The following is an 11,583-nucleotide window of genomic DNA, read 5'->3' on the forward strand; positions in this document are numbered from 1 at the left end:
TTTCATGTAAACAGTTATCTGTTTATTTGAATCTAAAGCTATAACAATGCTAAATGCAGAAATTTCTGATTAGGTAACTTGCGAGTGTCATACAATTGAAAGGTTTAGCTAGCTATAAAACCAGGTTTAATCCACCATTTTTTACTTACGAAATTTACTGTACCAAGTCAGGAATATGACAGTTGTTATCGTTTGAGCGTTTGATTTTGCCATTTGTTTATAGACTTTCCGTTTTGATATTCCTCGGTGTTTAGTATTTTTTTGTGATTTTACTTTTAAGTACTAACAATGTGATATCAATCACAAAGTATCATTCATAATATTACTGCTTTCGAATTTACTGCAATGCAAAAATCACGACAAACTAGTATATGCTGATTACCTTTGTCTTCGACATTTATTCTGTCTTAAGTGAGTTTACTACATTGTAAGGTTTCAACTCCCTCAGACAATGTTCACCTTAGATGGATTGTGCTATGATTCTTATCTCCTTTTTTGTCATATAGCTCTTCAATTTCTTCGGTTCTTATACATCCTTGGCTTTTAAATATAAGCCTATAAGTGTCAAAGCATACCAAGGAAAGAGTTTCGAACCCATGAAGTTTATGAAGTGTAGTTTTAATTTTTTACGATACTCGGTCGATGACACAGCTGTAGACTATCGTCCCCAGGGTATCATCAGCTCAGTAGTAAATACTTGTTTTCAATTTGTTTTTCTGAAGTGTAATAAATTAAGTCTAAGTTAAACCAGAGACGTATACTACCATCATACGCGTTTTTGTGTGCTAATTTGTCTCCATTGACAATTATGACTTTTTAATCTGTATATTACAGTACCGCACAATCTTATCAAAGAGAAACGTATGTTTTTGTTAATGATTCTCTTGATATATCTATTGAAGTTGTTACAATTTCTATATTTTTTGTCAGTAATAAAATTTGAAATATACACACTTATTTGAAATGCAAAGAAATGATTGAAAGAATTATATTTGTTTGTTTTAGAAATTAAAGCATGCCACATTTGATTAGTTTTCCGATGGTTATTTCAAATATGTGCCTTCTTATTTGTTGTCTCATTGGCACTCATACCACACCTTCTTATTCAGATTTAATATCAAGTCAGAGCCTGTAATCCGTCAATCGTAATTTTTTGCTGTCTGCTATAAAAATTGTTTTGTTTTTGTACAAATCAAGTAATCACTTTCCCTATTTTAAGTGTTTTTTTCAGTTTTGTCATCTATAGGTTCTTTATAGCTTATTTTACGATAAGGGGGTTTCTCATTAATGATGACCACATTGCAACATATCCATGTTTCTAGTACATATTGTAAATAGTTGAACTCTAGTAACATTTATCGTAACGAATCTTACTTTTGTGTCATCTCTCTAATTTTTTATCTGACTTACTAGATATCTCCTGGTATATATTGGTTTATGGTAAACAATGCAGGTTTAGTTTCAACTGATGGACGAATGTTATAACTTTGATTAATTAATAAATGGTTGAAACACTATGCTTGAGAACGTGTATTAATCATTTGTACATTTGTATGGAATGACAAAATACCATGGAGTCTTTGGAGTTTTGACATTTGAACAAGTATTTTAAATACCATTTACACATGCATGTAGATTCAGTAAGTAGTAATAAATACTTTTATTATTTAAAAAATAAATACATTCAACTATACAAATGTAGTTGTATATGATTAACGTAACAGTATGCTTGTATGGACTCCTTTTTTGTTGTTTTGTTAAGTTGAAAACAATTGCTCTTAACAATCTATGCAATTTGAATATTTCTGTGGCAGTGGTTATTGAAGTAGTAATTGATATTGCAATTCATTACAGTTAAATCCATTCAAGTTGTTATCATTTTAAATTCAGCATGTAAAACATTGGGTTTATATGAGTTAAGCACTATCGACAGCAGGAACTATGCACAGGTACTACTATCAAACTTCGTTAGGATCGCATAAATATATTTTTACCTGAAAATAAAAAAAATATGATTTTACCAAACATGATAAGTATGCATAAAAAAGAAGATGTGATATGATTGACAACGAGACAACTCTTCACAAGAACCCAAATGACACACAATTAACAGCTATAGGTCACCGTACGGCCTTCAACAATGAGCAAAGCCCCCAATAGGTTTATATTTATCTACATAAAGTGATACAATCTGTGTGTTTTTTTGCGACCTTGATGCTAAATTTACATTATAAGGTATTTTACTAAATGTTCTACAAATTCTTAACACGTAATAAAAAGAGACTTGTGTATTGGTAAAAAACGAAATCGAAAATCTTTACACGAATCAGTGGATGACATTTTAGTAGGTATTACCCACTCATGCAGATCATTCGATGCTTAATACTTGAAAAGACAGTAGTTTAAGTTTAAATCAACAATTCAAATAAAAAAAAAATACTTTGATTGTTAATCAATAATTTAAAAATCAATGACAATAGAAAATTTAGTATAAAAATAAATATTCAGATCTAAAAAGGGGTTAAAATAAGTTCGTAAAGCACGGGATAACAAGATGTTCTATCACTCAACAACGTTTTATTTATATAACTTGTATAGATTCATTTAAAAGGGATATATGCTAATCTGGTATGTTTCGTGTTACACTGACAGCAGTTTGTAGTTTTCATGATTTACTGTATTCAATTAATTACATCATTTGTTTCATAACTTTTTTTTTTAACTTGATTTCAATTTGAAATATGAATAATTATAATTATTGCGAGATATGTCTTAATGTGTACACTGATTTGGAAAGTACTGCTTTGGTCATGATTTTAATGAATACGTTGTTCTGGCAATTTTTAAATATAAAAAAAAAATCAAATATGAGGGAATTTTTTTAGTGATTAATACTTTTATAGTATTTTCAAAGGTTTGGGTGGTTAATGTCATCTATTACGCTATATGTTTAGAAATTGTGAGTGAAAATTTATTTTTATTTTTATTTAATTTCCAACATACCTCATCAATATAGCCAACAAAACCGTCATTCATGTTACAATTGCCAACCATCACTGGCTCAACACTTGGTTTTATTCTTCCTATAAAATATCAATAAAGAATATGTTACCTTAAATAAATGCATTTTCTTTGATGTATAGGTTACCAAATGTATGAAGTGTACAATTTAAAGTGTCTATTCGTCACAATTGGGAGTTGAACAGGAAAATGCATTATTACAATGCCAGCATTCATCATTTCGAGAGCTAAATTCGTCTACCCGGTAATCAATGAAATTGCATTGCTATTATAATGCGTGTTTCATCATAACCAAGCATTACACAGAAATTGAACTAACAAAATGCGATCAACATAATCTACTGATTATCCAGAGAGATGCACTATTATAACAATTACATCAGAATGCAGCGATAATCTAGGGAAAAACATGTTTTTATACGTTCGTTTATCAAACGTGAGCATTGTAAGAGACTAAGTGTTTGCAAAAGATTAAAATTATTCATAATACTTAGGATTTTCTTATCCCAGGAATAGATTACCTTAGCCGTATTTGGTAATACTCTTTGGAATTTTGGGTCCCCAATGCTCTTCAACTTTAAACTTGTTTGGATTTTTAACTATTTTGATCTGAGCGTTACTGCTGAGTCTTATGACGATGAAACGCGCGTCTTGCGTAGTAAATTATAAGCCTGGTACCTTTGATACCTATTTGGTATCAATTGAATCAAATTATAAACTTGAATTTTAAAAACTTTGTATTTACATTCCAACATTAAGAAAATTCACCATTTAGTTTTTATAATTAAGAAAAGCAGTATTTTCATTGACATACCCTTTAAATCTTTAACGTCGTTCACCTGTGTCGATGAGCCGTCAGCCTGGAATGTTTGTACGGTAGCATTTAACTGTTGGTTAATGAACTTCATCTCTACCACTGTCCAACGCCCTGGCTGAAATTATAAACAAAAAACTGTTGATATATCGATGTTTAACAAGAAAAGTAAAGACAGTGAAACCTGTTTTAAGAGACCACTTAAGGGAGAACAAACAAGTTGTCTCCTAATACAGGTTCAAACTATATGACATGTACTACATAGGGATCTTCAATTCGTGGTCTTATAATACAGTGTTTTGCTTAATGCAGGTGGCATCTTAATCAGGTTTGACTGTACATCGATTCATGTGTCACTTTTATTTCATAAATTGAATATAATGACTTTAATGTGCAGAACTGTTTTGTTATGAAGCCTTATTTAAGATCAAGAAAGGATTAAAAACTTTTTACGTGTATTTATGACTCAAAAACACATTTGATAAAAATGTGAAATAGAAAAAATAAGGATAAATCTGTCAATACAAACTGGTTTAAAAAAATGAATGTATATATAAGGAGTTATGAACACTGATATATACAGGTTTAAACTTCCTCTGTCTTGTGGAGTTCCTATCATACGTCAAATTGAAAATGGAAATGGGGAATGTGTCTAATGTACAACCAAATGGTACACACATACTACTGTATTACAAAGAGAAATAAAGGCAACAGTAGTATACCGCTGTTCAAAACTCATAATTCTATGAACAAAAATCGGGATAACAAACTAAAACTGAGGGAAACGCATTAAATATAAGAGGAGAACAACGACACAACATTAAAATGTAACACACACAGCAACGGACTAAGCATTAGACAAAATCCGATGAAAATAACAAATATAACATCTACGTATATATATTACCGTGTATGGCAATGAAATTGAAGCAGTTCCACCAGACTTGTCCATGTTTCCTTGTTTTGTCGAAATAAAGAAAATAATTTGATTTTTTGTCTTTGAAAGAAGAATTGCAAACGATGGTGATAGTTCGTTGCTGGATACTGTCTTACAGTTAGAGATCAGTACTTGTGAATCAAATCCTTCTTTGCCATTGTGATAAAATCTCATTCGAACAACCAAGTGTCTCTCGATGTTCTGATTAGACTTGAAGTATGGAACAGAGATCGCTGCTCTTCCGTTGAATCGACCACCTGATCGTTCTGTCAATGTAACGTTGCTTGGTTCGATATAACTGCGACCGCTGATGACTCTTTTACCGTTAAATGATACGTCTGTAGTCGGCACACATCCTGTTAGAATATACAATTGTTATGAGTTAAAATGTAATGTTCATTGCTCTGATATTTTGAAATATTATTAGTTAGCACTAGGTCATTTTTATATAGAATATTAACATACTGGTGTCTATACTCTTCTCTTAAACTTTCATTCTTAGAGAAATGCAAACAACAATCAATTTATGTGGATCAAAATAGGACACAGAAAAGAGACTACAAGTATATTGGTGAAAGTGATAAGTAATAAAACAACTAACTGTGTCAAAGATGTTGATAAAGACCTTTGACGATTTTTGTCATGTAGGTCAATACCCTAACTCATCAACTTATTGTTTTGTTTAATTTTAAGATCTGGTCTTTTTAACATAGTCACCAAGAGATGTAAAATTAGATGTAAAGGTTAGACAATAAAACTGTGTATACATTATATGTGTATAGTTAGTATGACATTATTTGAATACATCATCTATATATTCATTAATGTAAGTCAAAATAGCTTCTCTTGTGATCGATGTTCATTACACAAAAACAAAATGAAAAAAAAACTGTTGGTGTTTCTTATGGCTTCCATACTTACTGATTCTTTTGAAAACAGCTCGAATACATGTGCATTGATCCTCATCAAAGCGTGTTCCAGTCGCACAATTCATTACTGTTCCGTAATATTTCAGGACATATAGTGATTCATCTTTTGGGTGACTTTCAAAGGGACAGCCTAAAATAAAAATGATTTTGTTACATTATTATTCACGTATAGTTTATTACGATTTACAGAAGATATATTGCGATCACTTTCTTTTGGTGGATTGAAAAGACTCTAGAAAGAAAAAATTGGACACACAGCTGCTACAGATTTATCAACCGTAAATAGTTACAACTTCAATATAAGAAAGGAACAAATAAGTCGTTTTAAAAGTATAGTTGATACAATTAGCATTGCAGTTACAAAAAAAATCTTTATTTCATATCTCCACTTAACAATAATTGACTTACTGTTTTTCTTCTTCTTTTCTGGCATATCACCTCTCAATTTGTATGGACATTCAGCGTCATCTATCTTACAGGAATCGCTTGCTTGGCAGACGCCATTTTCATAAGCCTCATTAGCAGGACAACATTCTGCATCTGACCGACCATTAACACAGGTCCAGTAACTTCTGCAGTTCAAACCTGACGGGTAACTCTTGAGTGTTCTATCTCTACATGGATCTAAAAATACAAAACAAAACAACTCAGAGAGATGATTTCGAAGCAGCTGCTTGTTTACTTCAGGTTTAATACCAGATCCCACAAAACAACTGCCGAAGTCTTTCTTTAAATTATGATTGGTGGCATAACAAAACGTACTATTATAGAATGATAAAGAAGAGACAGACTATCACAGAACACAAACTATCAAGACATTTGCATAAAAAACATTTTTTGTACTTTATATACAACTAAACCAGATGTAACTTACCATTTGGACATACTACGTTTGATGCAGTATCACATGTATTTTTCATTCTAGACCAAAAGGTTCCAAAAGCACAATTCATTTCTAGAGCCTCCATGCCAGCACCCTCAGCACTAGCCGTACAACGAATGTATTTCCTACAGTCACCAGGATGTTCAAAATAACAGTCGGTGCTATAACAGTTTTGAATTTCACATATCCCTATTATAAAACAACGAAATATGATAAGAATGGAAAATTATATTTCTGTGACAAATGCTAGATAAAAAAATGCTTTGAAGCACTGATATATTCTACAAACAAGATATTTATGTTTAATTCATTTCAAGATAAGTTAGCTTTAAATAAAGAAAATATAATTATTTTGACAGGAAACGTTTTGTGTATAAAAAGGATCACATACTGTGTAGTTCAGTGGTTGTAATATATTATTTGGGTTTAAAAAAGGGTAAAAAAATGTAGTTAGTTCAGTTGTTGTTGTTGTGTGCTGTTTGACATAATTGCTTTTCATTTTTATGTTTATGTTTTACGTTTACCTTCTTCTAATTGTTTCTCATTTGTTATCATTGGCCTTTTATGGCTTTCATCATAGTACTCGTTTTGTGCATTTTGTATTGATTATATCCTTGTATTTTGATCTTAAATGGATTGTTATACATTGTAAATCATGCAGCATCTCTTTTTTAAATGCATTTTGATATATTAAGATACGTACTTTGATCGGCAAAAAGTTGTCTGAAATATCTAATTGGTTTCTCAGTTGTTGGTACATCAAACTCCATTCCGATTTGTTCATCTCTTCTTAAAGCACCATTAAAATCAATGTCTGACGAAAAAGCTCCATCTTTTCTTAATGCATTTCTTGTATCTGTGTTTGACGTTCTTACCGCTTGTGGGTTTAATTGTACGGAACCACTAGCTTGGGATATCTCGGAAACTACTGTTCTAGTACTGCTTGTTTGTCCTTTAGAGTTCTTTGCAGTATTGCTTTGTGTTCCAGTAATTGACTGTCTTGAGACCTCTTGATTTACTCTATTTTGTTGTCTGTTACTTCTTGTTGTAGTATCGATTACTTTTTTCTGTTTTTTATTCCTTTTTCTTGGTACACGTCGGTTCGAACTACGTGAATTAGATGACGCTGTGTCACTTGCTTTAACGGCGTTCACATCTGTACGTCTGTTTTCTTTTGAAACTGTTGTCCCTGCACTTTGGACATTGTTTGTCTGGCTTGTGCTGGTTCCAGAACTGATTGCGGCGTTTTCAGTTTTTAAATTTTCAGCACCCACAACTGGTTCCTTGTCTAATCCTTGCACATTAGTATCTTTTCTTGTCGAAATATGTCTTGTCGTCGAAGACTTACTTGTCTTGATTGCAGTTTTGTCTGATTTAGTACTTGATTTCATATTACCAAACGGGTCTACGCCTGGGGTTGCAAAAGGATCATTTTTCACATTAAGATTAACTGAAAGGAAGAATTTATACATATATTTATCTTATGAAATCTAAAAAATCATATCATCAGCCATAAAGAAATAATAATAATGAAATGAAATAATAATTTAACAATTACAAAAAATTGGGAAAAAAACATTTTTTGCAAAACTACTAACGAGAAGGCATTAAAATTTTCTCATAATTAATTGTAATCAATAAAATATTGAATCTGAATCTGTGACGCACTGAATTTAAGAAAACAAAGTCATACAATACCAATAAATAAATAAGAAAAATAAACCAAAAAAGGTGAATTTACTAAGAACATTGCATCAAAGAATCTGACAATTTTACAGATTACTTTCAGTTGATTTGATTATTCATTCAAATTAAACAAAAAACAAAACAAAACAAAACAAAACAAAACAAAACAAAACAGATATATCAACCCTTTTATTTCCATGAAAATCGAAACTGTTTTATCGATCAGTGCATGGTTCTGTTCTCATACAAACTTACCTCCAACGTTCTGAACATCTTGTGCGTAAATATATGTGTGGACAAATATGGATAATACAACAATTTTATGGATTTCTGTAAACATCTGAAATGGAAAAAAATGTATACAAGTTTCAAGCAATCTGTATTGATTTTGTTTTTATTTTTCAAAATTCCCCAAACAGGTCAAACATTGATATTTTACTGTTACAAATATATTGATATTGAGTAGCGACAAAGACTAGCTGTTCAAAATGAATTGAGACGAACGCTGTGTATAGGGATGGGATCCGGTCCAATTATCAGTTTCTTCTTGACAGTTCTTATACGCTGTTTTTTTTTTCTTTTATATAATGTATGTTATAAGTGAAACAATGCAAATAAAAGAGTATCTCATATTTTCATTAAATCTTGAATTTGGGCATTTAACTTTAAATTGCCAGGATGTTTCATTCGTTCTTTCGTTTTGTTTTATAATAGTTTCAGTTGATTTTATTTCTTTATCATTTCAATTCTTTTACCAAGTCTTGATAAACCAAGAAAAAAACAACGCAAATTCTGTAAATTTGTAATAGATAGATGATTACAGTCTTTATATAATTAGGTCAGTGATCACCATTTATTATCTGCAATACCTTTGTCTATGTGATGAATTATAATGAGCGATGCATTTTCATGTTACAAACGTTTTTTTCTGAGATCAATGGACCAGCTATATGTATGTATGTCTGTCCAATATGACACATCTAATTATCTTTATACACCAGATACACTTTTTGACCTTATATTTAAATGAACACCAGGATAAATGAGCAAACATGTCATATGATAATCATCTTGTCATGAATACCATCGTAAAGTCATTCAAAAATTGTCACAATAATACTATGTACGTTAACATACATGCATATTTTTATAGAATTATAAATTTATTCATAATTATGCATTATTTACCTCATGTCCTTTGTTTAAAAAGTAAAAAATGGTATTTTCTGGTCATCATAAATTGAAGTCGTGCGGCAAAAAGAATTTATAAAATTAAAATTAACTCATAAAACTGACAGGACAAGGTTGTCAGCTATCCCCTGTTAACTAGATCATGTTGTTTATCGGAATAAGATTGATTTTGTTTATCAACATGTAAACATGTAAATATAAGAATGTTTAAAAATATATTATTGTTTTAAACTAGTTTCAAACCATCATTTTCTACACAAGGAATTGCCTGTTCCAATTCAGAAATATGACAGTTGATGTTTTTGAGCTTTTGATTTTGCCAATTTTTTTTAGGAACTTTTCGTTTTTGAGTTTTCCTTGAAGTTCAGTACTTTTGTTATTTTACTTTTTACAAAGAATATATGTCTATATCAAGAAAGAACTGTTCAGAATTAGCGTAAATGTACACATTTTTTTTCATACACAACTGACTAGATATAAATATTACACATAAATATAGATATACAAGTTATCAATGTTATTTTCAATCCTCAAGTTATTGTTTAATGACTTCCTATTATAACAAAATATAGACTTACCTTGTTCTTGTTAAAATAAATAAGACTGGGACTGTAAGTGATAAATTATATAAATAAAATACAACAATTAACTGGATTGATTACCTTTGTTTCGCAGTTTGTGCATGAGTCCCTATATTTATATATTAGTACACGGAAGACGTAGCCTCGAGCAAAAGTAATTCATTTGTTGTTTGCATCGTGCACGTAAGAGTTTTTTGCATATGTAGGAGAATAACATTTAAAAACACACCCAAAATACGTTTGAATATTTAATGGTAAACCAAAATTTGTTGTTTAACAATTAAAATGACCAATGACAATCAATTGATAAGTTGTTTGAAATATGTCACCTGTTTGTTCCAGTTGTGTATATGTTAATTCACTAATAAGTTTGTATTATGACTCCTATTAAATGGGTGTAATGCGTATAATACTTCAACAAATTAAAAAAAATCAATAACATGCATATCTTAGAAAGACAGTATTGTGATGAAGCAGTTTATGATAATTATGAAATGATAAACAACATGTAACATGTTCGTCCGGAAATAAACATGTTCCAATGAATGTTTACACTGCGTGGGCTTTTATTAGTTCGTTGATGAAACCCAAAATGATAAAGATTTGTATGAAAACTAGAGATTCATTATTAAATTGGTTTATTATAAAGCGTCTTACATCTGTCCGTTAGGAAAAGAGTATAGGTTATGTGTAACCAATTTCTTCTACAGTTTCAAACCTAGAGACCGCTGAAATCAGTTTTTAAAATGTCTGCATATATATCAAAGCAAAGTGTGTTTACTCATTTGGAGACATTGTTATTTTCAGCAGCATTTTAGACCCTTCCAGCGCCTTCAACTGTATAGAATATGTGTGTAAACATTGAAAATGGAAATGGAAATATCAAATGTTTATGTGTTGAAACTTTGCATTGAGCTTTAATTAGCTTTGAGTAACTGCAAAAACTCTTTCAAAAGCATTTTTAAATTGTCTTTAGACGTTATGTTAGTTATCATTATGCATAGAACCGTTCTTGTTAGTCAAGCACTGTCCAATTCATTTTTACAGTTTGTTATAATATTTAATTCAGTGCTACACAAATTGCATGGGGAGGATTGTCATCTCACAAACAAATTAAACCTCGAAAATGCGTTAACATATGTGCCAATGAAAGTCAGACACGTAGTTCAGACGTTATTGGTAATCTGTTATAATTGTTTTTTGTTTAATATATCCTTAATATTAATAGCTTAAATCAGGCTGTTAGTTTTCTTCGTGGAATTGATTCACTTGTTAGTCTCATTTGCTTTTATAGCTTTCTATACGGTGGGGTTAACGATAAACTCATCATAGATACCAGGATTGAGACGCGCGTTTCGTCTACAAAAGACTTATCAGTGACGCTCGAATCCAAAAAAGTTAAAAAGGCCAAACAAAGTACGAAGTTGAAGAGCAGTGAGGACCAAAATTCCTAAAAGTTTTCCAAATACAACTAAGGTGAAGGTGACCTGTATATTTGATAACGTCCTTGTCTTTTGGTGTTATTCTTGATATATGTCGGA

At 30.8% G+C, this 11,583-nt stretch overlaps 1 protein-coding gene across 2 annotated transcripts; it reads right to left on the reverse strand.

Annotated features, from left to right (window-relative positions):
* Nucleotides 1–1,645: 1,645 nt before the first annotated feature.
* Nucleotides 1,646–10,211, reverse strand: LOC143065025 (uncharacterized). Of its 2 annotated transcripts, none has more exons than XM_076238306.1 (10): nucleotides 10,124–10,211; nucleotides 8,526–8,610; nucleotides 7,288–8,034; nucleotides 6,576–6,773; nucleotides 6,110–6,325; nucleotides 5,694–5,831; nucleotides 4,743–5,128; nucleotides 3,836–3,953; nucleotides 3,004–3,083; nucleotides 1,646–1,994 (listed from the first exon to the last, which is right to left on the reverse strand). In XM_076238306.1, the coding sequence occupies exons 2-10, from the start codon at nucleotides 8,608–8,610 to the stop codon at nucleotides 1,959–1,961; spliced, it is 2,004 nt and encodes a 667-aa protein (XP_076094421.1). In that variant the 5' UTR covers nucleotides 10,124–10,211; the 3' UTR covers nucleotides 1,646–1,958. The 2 variants fall into 2 exon arrangements, with proteins under 2 accessions (XP_076094421.1, XP_076094420.1); XM_076238305.1 differs by having other exon boundaries at nucleotides 10,040–10,134.
* Between the last annotated feature and the right edge of the window lie 1,372 nt (nucleotides 10,212–11,583).

This window comes from Mytilus galloprovincialis, chromosome 2 (assembly GCF_965363235.1).
Source record: "Mytilus galloprovincialis chromosome 2, xbMytGall1.hap1.1, whole genome shotgun sequence".
NCBI classification, from domain to species: Eukaryota; Metazoa; Mollusca; class Bivalvia; order Mytilida; family Mytilidae; genus Mytilus; species Mytilus galloprovincialis.

What these genes read in the sequence shown, in the direction of transcription:
- LOC143065025 (XM_076238306.1), bottom strand. Translation starts at nt 8,610, where the DNA reads ATGTTTACAGAAATCCATAAAATTGTTGTATTATCCATATTTGTCCAC. An exon ending in AAACGTAGTATGTCCAAATG is followed by an intron (nt 6,326 to 6,575) that starts GTAAGTTACATC and finishes TTGTATTTTTAG; the next exon opens with ATCCATGTAGAGATAGAACA. An exon ending in AGAAAAGAAGAAGAAAAACA is followed by an intron (nt 5,832 to 6,109) that starts GTAAGTCAATTA and finishes TTTTTATTTTAG; the next exon opens with GCTGTCCCTTTGAAAGTCAC.